Below are 24,247 nucleotides of genomic sequence, written 5' to 3' on the forward strand. Positions count from 1 at the left end.
AAATGACAAAAATTATCCCTTAAATATATTTTAAAGCAGTTTTAATTTAATAAGTTAGTGAAAAATAGCACTTTTGATCTTCATCAAATATTAAACAAGCCTTTGATTAAATTCAACGAAAGTTTTGAAAATAAAAGGAATTTAACATGAGCTCACGTTTGGTGATGTAGCTTTGCAGTTTCAACTATTTTTTGTTTATTTCTGGAGTTTAGTGCAACTATTAAATATGTAGTTTGTACATTTTTTCTATTTCTGGTGTTTGGTTCAAATTGAGGTGTAGTGATTTTTGGGATTTGACTGATTTTCTTGGTGTTTCTGATTAATTTTTTTCCCCATAATATCCTGTTGAATCTAATAATAAGAGTGTGTTAATTATTTGACGAATATATTTAAGGGACCATTTTCAACCCTCACATAGAAGAGAATATTTTTTTTTTTCATTTTCTCTGCCTAAAGGACTAGATAGTATCCTGAATTTTACTACTAACAAATAGTGTTTTTACTCAAATAGTGTATTTATATTAAAAAATTTATTAAATATATACAAGTATTAAATTTAGACACTAACGTTGTTATTTTAAAATTCAGAATCCATTAGATTGAAATTTTTGGCTCCGTCCCTATGAACAAAGTGGAACAAATAAAAAGATTTCCCTCATTTTTCTTTTTTCTTATTGATACTTGAAATCCTCTTTTTTTTTTTGGTCTTATTATCATTATTATTACTAGTGGTATTATTTTATCTATTCTTGTTTCCTTTTTCCTTTTTTTCTCTTTTCCATTAAATTATTTGGAGTTGAAAGTTGAGAAGCAGAGACATATAAATACATGAGTAACAGGGACGATCTACATATAGTGACACACCGCTCCCTGAACCGCTGGATAAAGGCGCAAACTCACACAAACAAACTAAACCCAAACCCAAAAAAAAACAAATTAAGTACTACATCTTTTCTAAAGGTCAGTTACAAGAAAATTCAAACATTTCACATCTCTCTTCTGGGTTTAATGTTCTTGTTCTTTTTGATACATTTTTGGTAAATCTTTCTTCCTCCAAAATTTAAATTTATTGTGAGTTCATTTAGTTCGTTGTTATTGGTACTTGCATTGGGAATTTTGGTTTTAATGCAATGTAAATTCTGGGATGAGATCCACATAGGGTCTCAACAGTGTTTCTTTAAGCAAATGTGGTTTTAAAGGATGTGTCCTTCTGAGTATAAATACTGAGGTTTTATTGAGGGTAGCTTTGTCGTTACTAGTAAAGTTGCCTCTCTATGTGAACAGGAGGGGGTTTGAAACTGCCAATTGTAGAACTGTGTAAGTTAAGGCCGCGTATAATGGACCTTTATGGTTCGGCCTTTCCGGACCCTGCACATAGCGGGGGTTTGGGAGTTTAGTGCACCGGGCTGCCTTTACTGAGGATTTAGCTATAGTTTTGGTAGGTGTAAGTATTTGGAAGGAGCTAAGGAATGTGGAGTCTTGAAATGGGTTATGTGGTATAATTGTGATTTTTCAGCTGACTCCAGATTTCAGTTGGAGAATCAAATGAAGTTCTGGAGTCTTGGAATAACTTTTTCCATTGATTAGATAGGATTATTCAGAGTTTAGAGGTTGACTTAGAGGTGAAATTCTGATACGGGGTTCCTGATAATTTACAATGTTTTGTTTTACATGACACCAATACATGTAATTTTGTTTTTTCTATGTTTTAGCTGGTACTCCTCGAATGAGAGTTTTGGTGTAACTGGTAAAGTTGCTACCATGTGACCAGGAGGTCACGAGTTCGAACCGTGGAAACAGGGTAAGGCTGCATATAATAGATCCTTGTGGTCCGCCCTTCCCCGCGCATAGCGGGATCTTAGTGCACTAGGCTGCTCTAGTTGGTACTCCCTTGGTCCCAAGTTTGGCATTTTTCTTCTACTATTTTTTTTGCTTAGTGAAGATAAACTTAATCAAAATTTTGAGCTAAAATGAAGCTATAATCTAGTATCAAAGTGACAAAAAGCACATTTGAAAATATTAGTGAACTTACTAAGTGTGACTTCTGGGAAGTGAAATATGAGAAATATCTTGGGACACTGGGAGTAATTAGTTAGCATTTATAAGATAAAAGTTAGCTCCGCTAGCATCATTTATTTAATCTTGATGTTCAAAAGAAAATTATGGTTGCTCTTGTTCTTGTATCCCTTATGTATATCCCTTGTTGTAAGGGCTTCTAGGTTTTTCCAACCTTCGAAATAGGTACTTGTTTCAATTGAAATACATGTAAAAGATTCCATCTTTCCTCCAATCACTATTATCTAGAACCTCCTTAACAAACAGGGGCAGATGTAGTGTAGAAATATTAGGTTCATCCAAACCTAGTAGCTTTAGTTCAGACCCTGTATATGTGTATGCACTAAATAAGTTATGAAGGATTTCAAATTCAGTAAATCAAATGAGCTGTGCTAGATTTTCGAACTCGATCCCATAAAGTTCAGACACAAACTGTTGACTCGTTGGAATTCTTGGATTTCCTGCTTACTGTATAGGAGTCTGTGGGTACTTATTTGCATATATAGGTATATATGGATGCTTTCTGCGTATAAGTTGAGGTAGATATTCATACATGTAAATGGATTTGATAACTTAGTGTGAGGAAAAGGTTCTAGTGTTATCATTTGAGGTATCGACCTTCCTTTCTTGAGCTATAGTACTAGTACTGGTATCTTTATGTTCCTTTTGCTTATTTAATTGTTGAGGAACAAAAAGATTTTGCCTCTTTTCCTTTTCATGATTGCGGGATTACCTTTTCATATTGCCTAAAACTACATGTAGTCTCCATCTTTATTTTGCTGTTGCAAAGGCTCTATTATTACCACCCTATGTTCGTTAAAAAACTCTACATTAAATCATTTGGTGTCAAACACACAATGACAGAGACAAGATGTTGACTAATCTTTTGTGAGATTGTGACTGGTTAATTTGGCTATCGTGAGGTGATTCTCATACTCCAAAGCAGCTCAATGCTCAGATTCTGTAATTTTGGGGTTGGGGTGTTCCCTCATTTAAAGACTTGAGCAAGTTTAACAACGGATAACATAGTCCTTAGAGAAATTCGGTTTATTTTGATGAAATGTCTTTATCCTGACTATAAAATATACAGATGGAAGGACATTAATGTTCAAATATTACATAAAGTACATCAGAGGTTTTTCTTTTTGATTTCGTCCATCGGTAATTATGACGGCAAGCCTTATGTGTTTGTTAGATGGGTATCTTAAATTCATTATGTGCACAATTTAGTGGCTTCAAAGTTCAAACTAAGATAAATGTAGCTTCAAGCCTCCAACTGCAAAGTTCAAAGTGTGCTTTGCTAGATCTCTGTTTCCTATTGTTATTTTCTAAAGGACCAATTTCAGTTTAGTGCATGCACTTGCTTATTCAGTAATCAGTGTGCATAAATTGATTTAAACATTAGATAGATCAAGATTTTTTTTTTAGCATAAACGTATAGGAGGAAGCAGATTTTCTTGGTAGACAAATAACTAAATTACATGATCAATAATATGTGGTGGATCAAATAGATATATTTCCATGTTTGAAGCCCGCAGTTTATTCAATGCTTTCTTATTTATTTTGCTTAATCTCAGAGATTGATGGAGCTGGAAGTTACTGATATCTGTATGGACAAGGAGCAAAATGGTAGTGTAAGTTACTGTGATGGTGCGTCTCCAGATTCAAGTTACATAATTGACGGTAATCAAGATGTTCAGTCGCCGAAGCTTATTATAGGGGAACATGAAACTGATACCCTGAATGAGAGTGTTGAAACAAAGGAGTATGAAGTGAAAGAATGCACAGCTGAAGTATCAGTTGAGATATCCAAACTTTGTGAAGTTGAAAGTACCAAGGAGCAATATACACGTAGCTCAAAATGTGAGATTGAATTGCCTACAAAGGAGCACAAATCTGAAGTCCCAAAATTAAAAGATGATAATAAGAGGTCAAAAGCCTCAGTGAAATCGGCAGTCAAATCTACTGCTGGAAACTGCAAAACAAAGTGTACAGTTCCTCAGCCATTTGCTTTGGCAACTGAGAAGCGTGCGTCCCAAGGAACTCGTCTTGTTGGGAATGATCTAGACAATGTTAGTTTTGTGCATAAGTCACCTGAAGCCAATAATTCGCGAGTCCCAAGTACGAAACAAAACCAGGTTAGCTTCCTATGATGAGAGAGCTTCCTCCTAAATTTGTTACTGTTTCAGAAATGTTAATGCTTAACGATTACACTATTAGTCTATGGATCTAACTGCCTGTTAGTAACTGATTTCGTGGCTATTGTATTTCCGTCCAGGTGTCCTCACCAGTTGCAACTAGGAAGCCGCTACAACCTGATAACAAGAAGCATTCTGATGAAGAAGACTCATGCTCACTTACTTCTTGGTATCCACTTTCTCCACCTGATTTAAGTTAATAAGGTTTGCGCTATTTCTAATATGTTCCCTTGTCTTATGATGCTGCTTTGCTATTTGATAACTTATCCACAATGAGAAGTGCTATGCTACCATCAAGAAAATCCAGGGCCACTGCCGCGTCAGCCCCTATATTCCGATTATCTGAACGTGCAGAGAAAAGGAAAGAGGTAGCTGTTGATTTACTGAATTGCAAAAACTGCTCATTTAGTTCTATGTTTTATCGTGTTTCAGATTTCTACTTTCTACAATGTTGTTCCTCTCACTTAGCCCCTTTTAAATGACAACAAGAACTACAATGAGAAAGGAATTTTCATTTTTTTCTTAAAAGTAAAATGTTTAAATCTTGGTTAGTTCTTATATTGATTTTCTCTTTGCAGTTCTACTCAAAATTAGAGGAGAAACATCAAGCTATGGAGGCCCAAAAAATTCAATGGGAGGCAAGGACGAAGGTGCATCTTATCGCTGCTACCACTATCACTTGTTATGTGGAATACAAACAAAAGAGCATTATCCTACCAAAAACCGAGTAAATGAATATCTTAACAATCAACTTCAAATATGACATTTCTTTTCTTTTGTTTCCTCTTACCTTCAATAATTAGGAAGAGAGAGAAGCAGCTATAAAGCAACTGAGGAAAAGTTTGATGTTTAAGGCAAGCCCAATGCCAAGCTTCTACCATGAGGGACCTCCACCAAAGACTGAATTGAAGAAGGTAATGCAGTAACGTCACTGGTATCATGGCTTACATTATATGTAGTTTTTAGCTGTAGTGTTCACCAAAAGTTTGATCTACGGTGTAACGTTTCTGTTGTTGTAAGTGGCCTTACGAGTGTGTGACAGTGCAGACAAGGTTGCTCGCTCAAATGTTGATATTCTTAGTTGTCTATGGAAAATAACCACCTTATAATTCTAATTTCTTAGTGCTCTGTACTGCAGGCACCGCCAACACGTGCGAAATCACCAAAGTTGGGCAGAAGGAAGAGCTGCAGTGACTCAGTTTGTTTAGACAAAGGGATAGGAGCTTATGATCGAGGAACTCGCCATAGTCTTGAAGTTTACAACGAAAATGCTGCCTTTGATTCCAGAAATAGGAAAGATCGTATAAATATTCAGAACAGTACTGCCGTGTACAAATTTAACCACGAGGCCAATCATGCAGAGGAGATAAATGAATCATATATGAGAAAGATACATGACGAAATGAATGTGGACATTACTGTTCATTCTTGAGCATTTTGTGAGTCTTCTAATTTAATAAGAGGAGGAACTTTTCTTTTGCTTCTTGTTACTGCTGTTAAGGGTTGTGCATTTGACTGCTATTTAAACTGCAAAAGCTTTTTTGCAGTGATCTGTGTGGCGTTTATTTATGAAGTGTAAATTTCTGTAAGTTATTTCCATACTTGTGTAAAGTGACTCATTTTCGTGTAATTTATCTTTGAAGAAACTGGCTATCATGACCACTTTGTCCTTGTAAATTGCAATTTGAATAGTAGCATGTAATGTTCTGCCTTAGCGATCCTAGTACAATCTATATATCTCTTCAGTGTGGACTAGTGGTCAATGAAGTGGGATGAAAACTATGAGAGATCAAGGTTTAAGTTCCAAAAGAGACAAATAATGATAGATGATCAGTGTTCTCTTCTCTTCTGTTTAAGTTTTGATGTACAGAGTTACTCAGTACATGTGCTGGTGAGATATAGTAGGTATACGGTGGAATAGTCAAAGCAAGCAGAAGTTAGCGAGAAAATACTGTTATAAATCAAAATATAAAGTCTAGCTAGGCTTGTTCGACGGGGATGGAATGGGTGTACAAAGTAAGAGGCAAGCTTTAAGATGTTCTTTAGTGGTACATATCTGTTGTTTTTATCAATCAGGTAAAGAGTAATTATGAAAAATTTGTAAAGAAAAATGAAAGATGCAAATATAGCATAAAGCACATTCTGTTGAAGTGTTCCTTTTGATAATCTGCACAAAGATGACTTTTCAATTAGAAATATATGTATGTGGAAGCAAAAGCACAAGTCAAAAAGACCAAACTTTTAGTTATGTTTGCTTTTGACATCTTGAATTTATTGACACTCTTAATCATAGTCTATTGGATTTGTTCACAAGTTGACTCTAAACATAAATATATGGATTTGTGTTCTTCAATTGGCTCTAAACTATGTTACTTAATGTCTTTGAGTTGAATGTAGAATCCATTCTAACAGGGTGTAATCTATGAAAATTTCTAATCATTCATTATTGGTTTGTCAAATTGGTACACCTGCTCTAACTTTAGAGTGTCAACTCCTGAGTTTTCATATGCTCGAGAGCCTCCTGGTTTAGGATATGGTGCTAAAAGTCTTAAACTCAGTATTAAGGTCAATGCTTAACAATTAAACTAGAGTATTTCTATTTTTTTTAATTATCTAGTTGTGCATTTTTTCCCAGTTAATTAATCATTGTGATAGGTAGAGATGTATGTTGTTACCATTCTTTGCTAGAGTTTTTGCCCCTCGCTTGTTTGTCATACCATGTATAGGATGATTCACCGTAATGAACAAGCAGGATTGTGGTAGATGATAAGTACTTCATCTTTAATTAGGGTTTTGGGTTCGAGTCTCGTATCGAGTCGCCTTTGTTGGAAAACGTTTTTTCTCCCAATGTGGGATTTTATGTCACAAATTCGAATTTAATCGGGCCCTAATACGAGTATCGAACATAAATGGGAGACCAAAAAAAGACACAATGTGGGATGTCTAACATGCACACCCACAATTAGACATCTGTTGCATGAGCAATATAATACGAGGATCCAACATCGGATAAACTTATCATGTCTTGAAAACAGACTTTAAATTTAATTCAAAATGCGAAAAAGTTAGCTCATGAATACTATTGATATCATATTAATAAAATAGATATTAGATCTCACTTAAATTCAAAATTTATTTAATGAGATAAAAATTACACAAAATCATACAAGGAGATAAATGTTCATTCCCTAAATCGTGCGGCCTAAACAATTACCAACCACGGAAAAAAGAATTATTGCTTCATGCTAGGTGTAGCTCCAATCAAAGCTGTCAAATTGTCTATTTACTAGCTATGATTGATTTCTCTTAATTAGCAGCCAAGTTTGGAGCTTAGCACTCAAGTCATGTGATTATTTTTTGTGAAGTGATCGTTCAATAAGTTTCTAAAAGAAAAGCATGACTTGGAAAATGATTAGAAAATTACTGTTTAATGTCAATCTTATAGTCAATATTACTGTCCCTATACATTCTATTATGGACCACATTTTTTACCCTTTATTTCATGAACCTTGTTTGGGTGACGTATCAATGGGATCAAGGTAGGGGTAGGGGTGGGATAAGTGCCTGAGGAGTGGAAATAGAGTTTAGCTTACAGGTTCGGCCGAACTCATAATTTTGGTTCAAATCTTGCATTTATCTTAAAAAAATTATTGATATGTACAGGTTAATAATTCAGACAATAACTTAAATGAGGAAGGCATTAGCGTAATTGGTAAAATTGTTGTCACGTGATTAGGAGATCACGATTCGAGCCATGAAAACAGTCTCTTGCAGAAATGTAGAGTAAGACTTCATATGATAGACCTTTGTGGTCCGGCCAAAGTTTAGCTCTCCCGTGGACTATCTGAGTAAGAGGAAGTTAAGTATTGAATACCAATAAGCACAATGTCATATTCAAGATTTTAAAGTGAACTTACCTTTGAGAACAGTAAATACCATGAGAACACAGTAAAACATCAATTGATAAACCCTCTTTTTTTTTTCTTTTCGCCATCTCAACTTTTTCACCTTCTTATGCCCACTTCATATTTTCCTTTACTCTTTGTTGGGCTTAGATCTGCAAAAGCTTTAATTAGCCAACCTGTTTTTGCCTTTTCATTTAAGTTTGGAATCATTCTATCTGGGGACAAAAAAACAAAAAAGATTGCACTTGTTCTCGCGTTCATATTATCTGTCTTTTAAGATTTGTGCACACCAATTAAAAAAAGTTAATTAATTAAAGCTTTTGCATCAATTAGTATAATATTTCTGTTATCTTAGCCTCCTATACTCGTTGGGGGAAAAGAAGTAGTAGGCATAAAAATTTACTCGGTACTTGTGCGGGTGAGATGTATTAGGTGAATCGCGGAAATAATCAAAATGTTCGCAAGCTGACCCGACACCGTATTTATTACTCCCTCCGGTCCAAAATAAGTGATTTTTTGGTTTTTTTTTGTGGTCCAAAATAAGTGATTTTTCCAGATTTCAAGAATGAATTAATTATTTTTTTCCTACATTGTCCTTGGAGTAATTAATGTTGGAGTATGTGTTAAGACTGTTAATATGGTCAATTTCATTGCTAATTAATATTAAAAGATGAATTTCTTAATTTGCGTAAAAATCACCAAAAAATTTACTTATTTTGAACAGGATTCTTGATTGGACGGTTATTATTGAAGAGAGACTATAGTTATGGCACAATTTCAATTATTATGGCTGTTTAAAAACATGGGGTTTGTAGGGTGGGCAGAGTAGGTACTAGGTAGGGCTAAGCCTTGATTTTCTCTCGGCTTATTGCTTCACAAGTAACTCTTCTATTGACTTCTTCAGAAATACCGTTTTGGACTCTATTAATTGTAATTAAGAGGTGAATAGTCATTAATGCTTACATTAGAATAAATTATGTACATCACACCTTTGGGATACGATTCTTCTTTGGACTTTACGTGAATATAGAATACTTATGCACCAATACACATAATCTTTCGTAACAACAACTTCAACATCTGCGACGATAGACATAATATACAATTGCCAAATTTTTATTTTTGATGATTGTATTTATGAGATTCATCCCAATTTATTCTGAAGGCAAATGATCTTTAATTCCTCTTGCCTAAACTTAAAAAACCTATAATTATAAGAGGAAAATGGTCATAACTTCCGCTAACCAAAACTAAACTTAATCCTACCGATAAAATTTGTTCAAATTAGCTGTTGTTTTAATAAAGCTCCCTTCACAATTTTCAGTCAAAACCATGATTATAAAACGTGTAGTTGCTAGAAAAGTAAAAGGTCAAATTAGTAAGTCATGACTTATGAAAAGACAACGTATATATTAAGGGCCCTATATATATATCATGCATGACCCTTACCCTAACCAAAATAAAGAAATTAAACTCTCTTTCTCTGTCTCAATTCCAATATTCCTATTCCCTCTCCTCAAGAAACCAAAGCAAAATGGAAAACCAATTAGATTTTGTTGAGGGGAATGCTGTCTGGTTCGAAACCATTCTGTAAAGTGATCCAAGCCAATATTTCAGGGTCGAATCTTATATATGTGTACGAAAAAGAATATAAATAAAGTTTGATATACATTTCAGAACTCACAACGTCTAAATTCTGAATTTTCTATCGTAGATCAGAGTTGATGATCATTTGATCATGAGTGATTTCGGACCAGGCTTCATTCCCCTCAACTCAAGAGTTTTCACCAATATACTACTCATCAAAAGCTTATAAGGATCATTGCAGGTTCATTTTTTTTGCTGTTGTGAAATATATACTTCAATTAACATTATGTCATTTTTTTAGTTTTACAGCTGGTGTCCGGTATTTGCATTGGGGATCAATTGAATTTGAATTCGCGCTGGACGTGCAAGGGTAATGTGCTCTCTAACAAATGTGATTACATACTCAAGGCTCAAACTTGAGATCTCCGGATTGAAGATGAAGCAGCATTCACTGCCATTCTTTTTTTTTTTTTTTTTTCCCTTTGAGATTAACTTTAGCTTTCTGGGTATCCTTTCTGTTGATGTTGATACTTATAGTGGTTGTGCCATAATTATTTTTACCTAAGTTTATTAAATGGAAATAAATAAAGATGCATTTGCTGTTGATTTTAGCCATAAAGATAAATTTTGATTTTAGCCTTTCTGTTGATTTCTGGGTATCCGTTACTTTAATTTTGGCTCCTCTGAGTTTATTAGGGGCAGCTATAGATTAAGTTATATACATTGTCGCAAAACAAATTATTTACATTATCTTGTCATTCAGAAAATATTTACAGGTAACTCTCTTACAATGTAAGATTTGAATGTTGAAATAAAATAGGTTAATTAGTACAATAGATAAAAGTAACGCTCTAAAGGGTGGTCAAGTGACCACGCTTCATCGAAAAATTACACGGTATATATAGGTAAAATATTAGATTTTAATGCTATATAACATATATTGAATATCTTTTATCGAATTTTCTTTTTACTTCTTTCAAGTTTGAATACTCTAGATAAAGTTTTTGACTTCGTCACCGCTGACGTGATCTAAAAATGGATCAAAGAATATGCAGTTTGTCTTGATGTTTGTTAAGGAATATAACTAATTTAGTCCCCCTTTATATATCTTTCTATGTTTTTCACCAAATTCATTGAAAAACATGGATTATGTGTAGTGTGGAAATATGACTTGATTGGGCAAAAGAAAAAGGTTTGGACTAGAAATATAAAGTTGGGTTAGGTTTTCACCTTTTTATACAGTTGGGAAGACGAGTCTTAGCTTTTAATTACACCTTTACTTGTTGAGAGTTGCAAGGAATATGAAGTTTTTTATTAGTAGAACTTTTCCTTTTACTATTTCACTTGATGATGGCATAGTTGCATGAGAGACTTGAAGATACTGACTACCAAAAAAAGGTTAATATCTTTAATTTTTTATGGCCTTTATACATTTGGTATTGGTACCAACTGATTCAACTAATTCAAATTCGTGTCGCGTAAAGTTTACTAAAGGAGAAAACTTCCTATCAAAAAATTTTCCATTCCGATGGATCGAGTATGAGACCTTTGATTAATAGTTAAGAGATCTTACTCATCCCGTCATACTTGTTAGCTGTAATAATTGACTTTTCCTTAATCCCTTGACATAAATACTTTCATCATTAACACTTACGTCCTCTTGTAAACTTTTTGCTACAATTGTGGGTCATGTTGTGTCACGTTTGCATGAAAATCTAATACTTACGTCCTCTTGTCTTACTACATTTTAACGATAGATAGCGCTATATTCTAGTTTTAATTTTGATTTAAATGTTCCGTAAAATCTTTTATTTGGTTTAACTTAAGGAAGGGAGATTAACTTTAGAATGAGAAAATGAAGATTGAGAGACAATATTTAGGCAAAAATAACTAAAAGATTTCGCCACCTGAAAATCGTGAAATAAAGTCTGTAATCCGATTCTTAGCATCTACGATCTGAATAAAGGAATAACAACAATTAAGTAGAGTTATATATAAATTTTGTTCTGGTCTATTTGTCTATACAAAATGTAGCTAAATACATAGCAGATTGTGTAATTCAATCAATATTTTCGATAGAGCAACAAACTAATGAAATTATCGAATGTTAGGGCAGATGCCCTAAGGTCCAAGCGTGTCACGTGACACCACTTCGTCAAATTTTTTTGCTATTTATATGTATAAAATAATCTGGAAAACAAGATACAATAAAAATAGTAATAAGTGATACCATTTAAATTAACCTTTCTTTGGTCAGTTGGTCAGGCGCCCCAACTCTTTAGGCTAGGTTGAGGGATCGAACCTGCCTTGAATTTTATTTTTATTATATCCTCATTCTTATTTTGAAGATCATGTATGGATCAAACCTACTTTTTGGTCCTTCTCTCTTTTACTTTTTAATTAAATTTTTTTAAAGTTTTACTACTTTAGATAGAAATTGTATCGCATCGGTAAAAAGGTCATTTGTTTACTTCTTTATAACTAGTAAACTGATCGCGCTTCGCACGATTGTAAAAGATATTTGAGAACTGAAAACTTTAGCTGAATTATCAAAATTGAAACTTCCTATACATTCATAATATCAAAAGTGTATGTGGTTAAACAAATTGTAGAAAATATTTTATTATCACATAATCATGTATGAGTCACTTGGTTAAAGTATGAAAGAATCATCTTTTCCTATCACTTAAGTATATAAATAAAAAAAATTGAGACCTTTAGTTGCAAATATACGTTCAACACTTTATTTTATTTTGAGGAAAAAATTACTAAAATATTGTTTCCTTTGATATAACAATTTTACATAATTTTCTATTTGAAAACTGTCTACATCTCATAAAAATATTATTTTTTTTCTTTTTCATATAATTAATTCTTTACATTATTTCCGTGTATAGTGTAAGTGTGAAAACATATTTATATACATAATATTCTTTAATTTAAGTAGGTACATATTTTTAACTTACAAAAATAATACTAATGGTGCTAATGCAATTCTCAAGATTTGAAACATCATGAAACCAAAAAAATACAAATAACCCTAAAAAAAAGAAGAAAATAACAACCTGTTTCTTCCATAAAGATTGATAGACACTACATACAATGTAACTACACGTCAATCTAATGGAATTAAAGGTTTTTGCATCATGTTCAACTGTTTAGATTATCAAGAAAAAAAGTTAATTATATCTAATATACTTCTGAATCATTACTAAATGAGACTTTAAATTATAGAAATGGGAGGATTCACTTACAAAGTTGGCACAAATGATGCTAGCGTAACTCTCAAAATTCGAATCATCCTGAAATTAGAGAAACATAAATAATAACACACATAATTTCTTTCATAAAGATTGTTAGATATTACAATGTAACAACAGACCAATTTTAATACAAATGAAGTATGTAAACGAAAAAAGAACTACGTTGAACAACCAGCACCAATTAAAATAGTTACAAGAAAATAGAAGCTTAATTAAACAGAAGCATTACTCCACCTTGTCATAGTTGAACTTCCGCTACGAACAAAAATAGTTAGAAACAAAGTTGAATTTATAGGATTGGAATAGGAGCAATTATAGGTGAAAAGGTTTGTAATTGAAATGGAATTATGATGTTTAACTAAGGGTCATGTGTTTTCAGTTTTTTAATTTTTTAAATATAGCACATAAAGGTTTGTAACTGATATGAAATGATAAGTTTGTAACTGATACAAAAGGATAATATTTAATGAGGAGTCATGTCTGTTGGGTTTTTTAATATAACACATAAGTAGAAGAAAAACCTAAAAAACTAAGAAATTAGATAAATACATTTCCTAGTCTATAAAAGGTGCTATGTCAGCATTCTTTGTCCCTCTTTTATATATATATAGATGTGACACCGCTTATAATAAATTCTGCTTACGCCACTGCGAATGTAAGATAGGATTTTTGTACATCTAAAGGTTGAAATGCTTGTAATTTAAACTTTTACTGGATAAAGTGATAGCTAATTTGGATTAAGTGCTGAATTCAAGAAATAATGACTCAAGTTAAGATTAAAATTAAGATCAAGTACGACATGGATATATTTAACTATCCAACTTCCTTTTGGGTTAAAATATCTAGCTGGTTAATAAGAATAAGAACTTCACATATTTTTATCTGAAAAGCTTTAACCTTGTTTACCTCGAAAAATATGAGTAACAATTAAAGGTGATTTGTAGTTTTAAAGATATGTGATTTATTCCAATACTAGTGAATATACAAGTAATATTAGATTTAAGTAAGAAGAATTGATGAACCAAACCAGAGTTGTTTAAGCAACGGGACCTCGAGCTCGATTATCTCGGGGGCCTCGAGGTGAGTTAAGAGCAAATGAAGTATGAACAATAAAATAAAAACAATAAAGCTGAAAAATAATTGTGGAGCACAATAAACGAGAAAAGCAGAGTAGAATGTTTTATTGCAGTGAATGAGATGCGATTACAAATAATTGGGGTCCCCTTTATATAGGAGGGGAAAACCCTAATATGGTACATTGCCAATTATGACAAAGAATTCGATTGGTACAACTGTATAACAACCTAGTACGGACTCGTACTATTTCGTACAAATCTTATCCCTTAATTTATGCCTTGATCCACGTGTCTTTGAGAAATTCCCGCTCTTTCTTGAGTGTCATCGAAATTGTACTGTCCTCGAGGCAGATTATGACGGGTCTTTGATTTTCTTCTCGAGGCGCGCACATCTCGGCTAGACTCGTTTCTTATTTCGAGCTTCCGAACTCGATCTCGGGGTATGATCAAGTCTTCGAAATCGCGCTCTTCGATTTAGATCATATACATATAGTCCCCGCGTTTCTTAGAATGAAATGCTATGAAGCAATTTGAATTTCCGAAGTCCTTTATGATGGCATCACTCTTATGACATAAGCGTTGAAATGACCGAAGCGTCCCATCGGTTCTCTTTCCCAAAAGCATTAAATGCACGTCAGAGCCGGTTGGCCACTAATATTAATGAACCATCGCCGCCTTCCTCTATATATACTTGTTTTCTCTTCTCATTAAGAACTTTTCCACCTTGCAACACCTATTTTTCTTTATACGTTTCCTTTTCACCACCAGTTCCTCCATCATATTAGCTCAAAACCTCGCCGGTTTATTCATTTCTTCCTTCTTTTTCTAAAGAACCGATGGCAAAAACTTCCAAGTTCGTTCCTTAGAAAGAAGGAAACTCCACTTCTACTTCCCGTCTGGCCGGTGGTAAACTGTCGGCGCTTCACGAGATCGTACCGAGCAATTTTTCCTTGAAAAAGGACTTCATAGTCGAGAACCCTCCCGACGTTCCCAGTCATCGAGAACATGCATCGAGATACATAAGGTCAATTGAGAAAAAACACCTCGATGCTGTGAGGAGAGCATGTAAATGGGAAGAGAAGGTCGTTCTGCTAATACCTTCTCGTGAGGAGGACATCACAACTTACGTAGAGGGGTTCCTGAGTGTGTATACATACCCCTTTATGTTGGGTCCCCTCGACCTGCTCGTGCTTGAATTCTGCCAAAGATATAAAGTCACCCTGGGCCAGATTCATCCGTCTTTTTGGCGGATCGTAATAATGATGAGGTTCTTCATCGAAAAGGTCGGGCTCGAGTTCACCCTCAGCCACCGCATCCGATTATATCGACCTTAACATTTTCGAGGTTTAATCAAACTCCAACGCCAATCAACCAAGTCCTTCTTCGCCAGTAGCAACGAAGGCAAAGCTCGAGGTTGGATGAGTCGGTTCATCCGGGTGAGGACCGTCGATGTTGTTCCTAAGGAGTTCCTGCCGTTCCCCAAGAAATGGAACTTCAAACGTGAGTGGAATTCTTTGCTTCAGTTTTTTTCCATAAATTTTGCTAAACTTCGCATAATTATTCCTTTCCCTTTTCTGCAGCGATTCCATGGATGCCTAATGCGATCCTCGACCTCGAGGACTAGGTTCGCAAACTAGCTGCTACTTCAACATACAATAAACTCAAGTGGCGGGACTTGTCGAAGGGCAAGTGGGAAGCAAAACACCATGGTACACGTCATAATGTTTCTTTCCTTATTAAGAATGTCTTTATTCATATGACCTGATTCCTTTATCGCATGTATTAGTGAGTTCTTCGAGATGAGGCCGCCCCCTCTCGGGGAGGAAGTAGGATCTTCGGCTCCAAAGCCAAATGAGGATAACAAGAGAAAAAGGTCCTCGAAGAGCGAGCACACTCAAAGCCAAGCAGAGCCCGCTCGGAGGCGCAAGAAAAACGTCGTTATCAAGGTCGATATTGACTCGGTCCACCAGTCCATGGACAATGATGGTGATGAGATGGAGGGTTTGATGTTGGTGACTTAAACTAGAAAATCTTCCGAGGCTATCAAGCCTTCTAATATCGGGGCCCCTAGCCTCGAGGAAGGAACTTTAAAAGAAAAAGGGGACGAAGGCCCTGCATCACCTGACGTGGTAACTGCTTCTCAAACTTCTGGAAATACTCCAAAGGGAGCAGGCTTCGAAGCTCTTTTTCCTGAATAGAGCACCTCGAGTGATCTCCCCGAGGCCATGACAGTAGGTTATTCCTCGTCATTTCTGACCTTCTCCGAGAATGCCATTAGGGATGCTCAGAACTTGAAGATGTCCGAGCTAGGTAGAGTCCCAAGTGAAAATGATCCCTTCCAGGGTTACTTTGCTGGGGTTGATGAGGCCGACCCAGCGGACGCGAGCTCAATCTTCGAGGAGGCTCAACGTCTTTGCTCAATTGTAAGTTTTTAGTGGAACTGCAATTTCTCCAATGCCATACTTTTCTTTTTTTGTCTAATCGATCATTCCTTTCCTTTGTGTAGGACTTCGACAAATTGAAGACCGAATTACATCATTGTGAAGCCGAGTTACGTAGAGCTTCGAATGAGGAGAAAACCTTTAGGCTTCTCCTTGACAAAAAGGAGGAAGAACTGAAGCATCTGCAATCAGAGTTGACCAAAGCTCGTGAATACGAGAGTGAGTTAGAAAAGCAAGTAACCTCTGTTATGAAAAAATACGGGATACCTCTCCCGTTTTTGGAGGCTAATACTTCAATGTCTCAGCTGCAACAAAAGCTAGATATAATTGGGCAGCTCCGGGGCGAGGTAGATCAAGTTCGAGCCAAGTGCAATAAATGGAAGGCGGAGATGGACACCCTTGTTGTGGCTACAAATGATGCACTAGAGAAGGTATCGGCCCTCGACATTTAACTTCGGAATGCTCAAGGGAGAAACTTGGTTCAGGATGGCAGAATAGCCAAGCTCGAGGCTGGTCTTGCGAAGGCTAAGGCCGAAGTTGTGGAAGTTAAGGCCGAAGCCAGAGAAATACAAGCCAAGGCCGACAGGACGGTGGCCATCTATTTGAAGGATGCTACCGATGCTCAGATGGAGTTGAGGGGGGCTTCCAACCGAGAGAAAAGAAGCAATGACTATGCCCGACACCGATCTCGGAGGGAGACCCTCAAAGAGGTCCATGCTAAGGGCTTCGATTTTCCGAGAAGACAAAGCAAGATAAGGCAGATGAGGCTGATGCCAAATTTGTACTTTCCTCCGACGATGATGATGATGTCGAAGATGATGAAGAGGAGGAGGTTGCCGAAGAAGCTACCCCCGGGGAAGAGGCTGGTCCTGGGGAAGTGACAGTGGTGTAGGTAGAAATTTTTCTATCTTTTTGTAATTTTTCGCTTTGTAGGACTCATGTGTAATATCTTTTTGTATATATAAAAAGGAAAGGAGTTTCCTTGATCGCTTGCCTTCAATTTTTCTTCAGAGTTTGCTTGACTTTTGATGCTATAATCTCTGAGCGTTGATTCAAATTCGGGGTAGAGTAGACCCTCAGGTTTTTTGTTTTGATCAACGATCGACAATAGGTTACCACTTAAGGTTCGATCTTCGAGTTAAGTTTTAGCTCGGGACTTTTGAGTCCGAGCTGGGTAAGGTCTCGAGCATGGTGTGCTTCGGCCTTTAAGCTCTTTAAATATTGGCCCTTAGGCTCTGTAGGTTGGCCCTTAGGCTCTTTTAGGTTGGCCCCTAGGCTCTTTTAGGTTATCCCTTAGGCTCTTTAGGTAGGGCCAATTCGGCATCTAAAAGGGCTATAATGTTTTCCCTCTTTCTAGCTAAAGACATAGTGAAAATTTTGGTATGCCTTAGCATGTATTTTTTGTATTCATATTCGTTCGATTTTTTCGAAGGTACGATTGATTGGAACCTCGTTTGTAATTTGATATGAAACGTTAATCGCCTCTTGAGTTTTTTTTGAAGGCTGATACTGTCGAAGTCTTCACATTATTCGAGGGCTGATTTTATTGAAGCCCCTTATAATTTACTTTTGCCGAGGGTAGCCTGATTTAACCGATTTTTGAAGTATTTGAAGGCCTTTTAGTTTTATGGTGGAAGTCAGACGCCTCCGAGCCGCATTATTTTGACCGTAGTCTTTTATATGGCATAGCCTTTAGTCCCTGAGTGTGATGTCCTTGGCCTTAATATCGAGGGGATGCCTCTTGGAGGTCTTGAGAACTCGAGTGTGCCTCTTTGAGATCTTATAAGTTCGAGTGTGTCTCTTTGAGGTCTTATAAGTTCGAGTGTTCGATGACTCGATGTGTCGATTGTCGATGACAGTTCCCGAGTATTCGGGTGTATTCGAGGTTTTGGCCCTTGAGCCGTTAAATGTGAAATAGTAGACTTCTTTGAGGCACAAAGTGTTTTGATATAATAAGAATGCTTCTTCAAATAATTGATACATGCGTACATATTTTGCCGGTGGGGACTCGACTATTCTACATGGACACAGTTCATTTGAATGTTTGACCAATTACAACATTCCCCTATCGAGGCCCTCCTTGACATGAATTGCTTTCTTCGAGAATGCGTCCTCCGAGGGTGATGCCCCCAGTGTTCGAGGTTGATTGAAAAGAAGCCTTGAATACTTGTTGAATATTACTTAGGTAGCATATAGGTGTTGCCTCGTTAGAAACCTTGCCGGTAAAACCCATTTAGGATAAAACCCGATCTAAGGGAAAAAGAGTGCAACGCATGCTTTAAAACCCAAGGTCTTCGAGCTGAAAGGTGCCTCGATGTTTCCAATCGAACATCTGCAAGGAGTAAGTTTTAAATACAAATAGAAAAGGGGAGAAGGTCATACCTTAGCAGTAATAGCGTTTGAGCAATGACACATTTCAATTGTTTGGTAGTTGCTCGCCTTCCATTATGTTAAGTTTGTAGGATCCTTTCCCTATGACTTCGAGGACATGGTATGGTCCTTCCCAATTGGGGCCTAGTTTCCCTTCGTTTGGGTCTCGAGTGTTGAGAGTGACTTTCCTTAGGACTAAGTCCCCGACTCCAAAATATGGAAGATTCATCCTTCTGTTGTAATACCTTTCGATCCTTTGTTTTTGCGCGGCCATTCGAATTAATACGGCCTCACGTTTTTCATCTAGTAGTTCGAGAGAAGTGTTCATAGCTTCGTGATTTGAGTCCTCAATGGCATGCTGAAACCTGACGCTGGTTCCCCAACTTCGACTGGGATCAATGCTTCGTACCCGTATACCAAAGAAAACGGGGTCTCCCCCATGCTCGACTTTGACGTCGTTCGATATGCCCATAGCACCTCGGACAATAATTCTCTCCATTTCCCCTTTGCATCATCTAACCTTTTTTTTAATTTCGAATGATGGTTTTGTTTGTGGACTCGGCCTAACCATTTGCACTTAGGTGGTAAGGCGCTAATAGAATCCTTTTGATTTTATGGTCCTCGAGGAATTTTGTTACTTTGTTGCCGATGAATTGTTTCCCATTGTCACATGCTATTTAGGTAGGTATCCCGAACCAATATATGATGTGGTCCCATATGAAGTCGATGACTTCTTTTTCTCTTATCTTCTCGAAGGCTTGCGCTTCTACCCATTTTGAGAAGTAGTCAGGCATAAACAAAATAAATTTAGCTTTACTTGGCGCCGTTGGTAGGGGGCCGACGATGTCCATCCCCCATTTCATAAATTACCATGAGGATAGGACTGAATGGAGTTGTTCACTGGGTTGATGGATCATCGGTGCAAATATTTGGCATTTATCACACCTTCAAACGAACTCTTTGGTATCCTTTTTCATGCTATCCCAATAATACCACGCTCTGATCACCTTGCGAACCAAAGAGTCGGCACCAGAATGGTTCCCACAAGTTCCCTCGTGGATTTCTCGTAATACATAATCGGTGTCCCCTGGACCCAAGCACACTGCCAGTGGTCCATCGAAGGTTCTTCTATATAACATTCCATTTTAATCGAGTGAGAATCGAGCTGCTTTGGCTCGAAGTTTTCTCGACTCTTTTGGGTCCGTGGGGGGCTTCCCATGCTTCAAGTAGTTGATGTACTTATTCCTCCAATCCCACGTTAAACTTGTTGAATTAATTTTTGCATGGCCTTCTTCGAACACCGACCTCAATAGTTGGACGATAGTCCCCGGGACGATATCATCTTCTTCAATCGATGACACCAAATTTGCAAGTGCATTGGCCTCGCTATTCTGTTCTCGAGGTATATGGTCCAGTGTCCATTCCTTGAAGTGGTGCAATGTCACTTGAAGTTTGTCTAAGTACCTCTGCATTTCGATCATCTCGAACCTCCAAGCTCCCATTTACTTGATTTACTACCAAAATGGAATCACACTTTGCCTCGATGACCTCTGCTTCAAGGCCTTTGGCTAGTTCGAGACCTGCAATTATGGCCTCATCTCGGCCTCATTGTTAGTCAATTTAGAAGTTTTGATAGATTGCCTAATGACACTGCCCGTGGGCGGTTTTAAAATGATACCGAGCCCAAATCCTTTCACATTCGAGGCACCATCTGTGAAAAGGGTCCATACCCCTGATGACATACCCATTTTTAGCAAGAGTTCCTTTTCTACTTCGGGTACGAGGGCAGGCGTGAAATCGGCCACGAAGTCTGCCAAAATTTGAGACTTGATAGCCGTTCGAGGCTAATATTCGATATCATACCCTCCAAGTTCGATGGCCCATTTGGCCAATCTGCCCGATTCGGGTTTATGCAAGACACTTCGAAGTGGGTACGTAGTCAATACACATATAGGATGGCATTGAAAATATGGTTTTAATTTCCTAGATGCGCTTATTAATGCAAGAGCTAACTTTTCCAAATGTGGGTACCTGGTTTCAGCATCTCCTAGGGTCTGACTCATATAATAGACAGGAAATTGCGTACCTTGATCTTCTCAAACCAACACACCACTTACCGCTACCTCGGACACGGCTAAATACAAGTAGAGTGTTTCATCCTCCTTCAGAGTATGGAGCAGGGGTGGGCTCGAGAGATACCGTTTTAATTCTTCCAAGGCTTGTTGGCACTCCTGAGTCCATGCAAAGTTGTTCTTCTTCTTGAGTAGGGAAAAGAAATGATGGCTCCAATCTGATGACCTCGAGATAAATCGGCCTAGGGCAGCTATCCGTCCGGTCAGCCGTTGTACAACTTTCACATTGTTCACTACGGTGATTTCCTCAATGGATTTGATTTTATTGGGGTTTATCTCAATACCCCTGTTCGACACCATGAAGCCTAAGAACTTGCCCGAGCCGACTCCAAAAGTGCATTTCTTGAGGTTGAGCTTCATGTTGTACTTTATTAGGATATCGAACGTGTCACGACCCAAATCGGAGGGCCGCAAAGGGTACATGATGCCTTACCCACCCGAGTACCAACGTAACATATCTTTCTTATCATACCATCATGGGTAAATGGACCGGAAGGGACGTCATGATATAACCAGAATAAAACATAAGGGAATACTTGACATAGGATGACCCAACATGTAATACAAACTTATACATGTAACATACAGTCCTATAAGACCAAAATGAACACTTGTACACTTAACATAGACCGACAAGGCCAAACAATCTTTCATATACATGACATCTGTCTACAAGCCTCTAAGAGTATGTACACATCATAAAGGCCGGGACAGGGCCCCGCCATACCAATCAATACATGTCCAAATCATACTAACCAAATAGGCAACTCCGGAGCAAGTGGAGTGCACCAACACCTTCTGCTGAGCTGATAACCTACTAAGAGGAATGTCAACCTGTCTATCGATACCTGCGAGCATGAAACGCAGTGTCCCAGGCAAAAGGGACGTTAGTACGAATAAAGTACCGAGTATGTCAGGCAGAAAAGCATAAATAAGAATAGTAATGTAAAAAGAGACAAAGGAGATACAACCTGTAACATCTGAGTGCCTCTGGGGGCTACTGATATGAAATGCATAATACAAACATACCTTAAACCCATTGAGTCCTTAATCCCTTCCAAGCAACTCTTCAAACAAGTCAACTCAATCCATCATAGTATACGGAGATTCAAAATCAGTGCTGAGCAAAGGCTAAGTCAGTAACTTAAGCTAGTAGCTCAGTCGCATAGGCACACATACAAGTTGCATGATAGAAGGTCACAACAACTATGAGATTTGAAGAATTCCTTGTCGTTGTGGTGTGAAAAAGAGACCTAAAGGGGGGAATGCCCTAGCTTTCGAATTCATACACAAAACAGTTGCCTAAATGGCAAGGACAATATTAAAATATTCATAAGACCTATGGGTATGAGACTAACAGGTGCATTGTTCCAAATGGGGCAATGATGTTATACCCCATATTTTCGTACATGAGAGTATTCGTAAGTCAATTGATGTAAGCTCAAAAATGAGATCAACTTTAAAAGTACATAAAGTAAGTTAATCATGTTATAATGGAGGTTACAAAAATTTAATATCATGAATACCAAGTACCAAGAGGGTTTGAAGGCTTAGAAGCTAAATGAATTGAAGAAAATAAGTTTCGTCGAAAGTCGACAAGTTGGGAATGTTGTAACATGTACTTTTGGGGCGAGAATAGCTGTTTATAATTATAAAGAGATTATTTTATGATTTATTTTAGTCGTATGATAGACGTGTGTTATGATTTGAAGTCAAGTGAGTTGTCGAACAAAAGTTGTTACATTCACAAATGTGTTGAAACTTAGTTCAAATGTAACTGTGATTTTCTCGCAATATACTTAGAGTTATGGGGTGTTCCACCCATAAAATTGAAGCTATATGAGTCTAGTTTTCAACACATTAAACCGTTTATCAATACGACATTGAGTAGAGAGATATATGTAGTTTTGCTAGACTGCGCAGACTGCTAGGTGACAAGTAGGTATGTCACCTACTTGGTTAAATGAGAGCCCAAAAAGAGGCAATTTCGGGTCAGCCAAAGAGCCCATTTAAGGGATTATCTCCTGCAATATAAACCTCATTATATATCACAAATAACCAGACCTAAACCCCTGCAAACGTTCTCCCAAAAATTACCCACAAACCCTAATTGATTTTCTCTCCCTTTCAAGTTCTAATTGGGAGTAAAACCTAGAGTTTGAATAACCAAGATAAGGGCTAAGTTATCCAGCAAATAAGGTAAGTTTACTGCTCTCTTTAATCCATTTTTTCTGCTGTAAATACATGGTAAGTCTTTCTATACTTGTAAGAACTCAGTGGACGGTGATCAGAAGCCACAAATTCGAGTTATTCACTTGTAGCGAACTGTTTTTGTGTTGCTGTTGGGCTGCGTATTTTACTACTGTTTTGTGGAGTTTATGAGGAGGAAGTGTGTGGAGAAACACCATATAGATGTAGGGTGTTGTGCTGGTCGTTCGTCGTAATATTTTCGAGTCGTTTGACACTAGTACGGTGGTCATTTTGTGTATAAAAAGATTGGAGTGTGTTAGGCTGTTTTGTAGTATTTAATGGTGTAATATAAGGCTGGAAAATAATGTATATATGTTGTTATTGTTGTGTCGTAAGCACGTGATTTTTGCCCTATATGATAATTACTCCCAGAAAAATTCAAAATAAAATGATTTTCCTTGGTGTGCCATTTTGAGTATTTTGTGACATTTTTGGATAATTATTTATATTTGTCTGTGTTTGTTTATTTGCTAAATTAATAAAAAAATACAAAAATATGTCGCATTTTGCATGTAGGATTTAATTCTACAATTGTTAGTAATTAAATTAGTTTTAAAAAAATTAAAAATTACAAAAATATGCATCTTTTGCATTTTTAGCATTTAATGTCCAAATGAACAATTTTATGCTTAATTATTATTTAATTGTGCGTTAATTGTCATTGGGAGTTAATTTGCGCTTTTATAACTTAATTAGTTCTTAATAATAATTCAAGTATTTTTATAATTTGGTTTTAGAAAATAAAAGAAGAGAAGAGAATAAAAATACAAAGAAAAGTCGGATTGGGCCACTTCTTCAATTTTCAACCCCAAGCCCAAACAATTGTCCAATCTTCCCCATAACCCAGTCCACTTCAGACCGGGTCGACCCGGTCCGCCCCATTAACCCATTAACCCAACACCCACTCTTCATTTGTCAAAAACACAAAACAAAACAAAAGAAAAAAGGAACAAAAAACCCTAAAACTAAG

At 36.7% G+C, this 24,247-nt stretch overlaps 1 protein-coding gene across 2 annotated transcripts; it reads left to right on the plus strand.

Moving 5' to 3' along the window:
• The first annotated feature begins 803 nt into the window (after positions 1 to 803).
• Positions 804 to 5,923, plus strand: LOC107768961 (protein WVD2-like 3). Of its 2 annotated transcripts, none has more exons than XM_016588141.2 (7): positions 804 to 960; positions 3,633 to 4,193; positions 4,334 to 4,422; positions 4,534 to 4,621; positions 4,832 to 4,903; positions 5,057 to 5,167; positions 5,392 to 5,923. In XM_016588141.2, the coding sequence occupies exons 1-7, from the start codon at positions 829 to 831 to the stop codon at positions 5,683 to 5,685; spliced, it is 1,347 nt and encodes a 448-aa protein (XP_016443627.1). In that variant the 5' UTR covers positions 804 to 828; the 3' UTR covers positions 5,686 to 5,923. The 2 variants fall into 2 exon arrangements, with proteins under 2 accessions (XP_016443627.1, XP_075113077.1); XM_075256976.1 differs by having other exon boundaries at positions 904 to 1,037.
• Positions 5,924 to 24,247: the final 18,324 nt, after the last annotated feature.

The sequence above is a fragment of the Nicotiana tabacum genome, chromosome 7, assembly GCF_000715075.1.
Source record: "Nicotiana tabacum cultivar K326 chromosome 7, ASM71507v2, whole genome shotgun sequence".
NCBI lineage: Eukaryota > Viridiplantae > Streptophyta > Magnoliopsida > Solanales > Solanaceae > Nicotiana > Nicotiana tabacum.

What these genes read in the sequence shown, in the direction of transcription:
- LOC107768961 (XM_016588141.2), top strand. Translation starts at nt 829, where the DNA reads ATGAGTAACAGGGACGATCTACATATAGTGACACACCGCTCCCTGAAC. An exon ending in GTACTACATCTTTTCTAAAG is followed by an intron (nt 961 to 3,632) that starts GTCAGTTACAAG and finishes GCTTAATCTCAG; the next exon opens with AGATTGATGGAGCTGGAAGT. An exon ending in GTGCAGAGAAAAGGAAAGAG is followed by an intron (nt 4,622 to 4,831) that starts GTAGCTGTTGAT and finishes TTCTCTTTGCAG; the next exon opens with TTCTACTCAAAATTAGAGGA.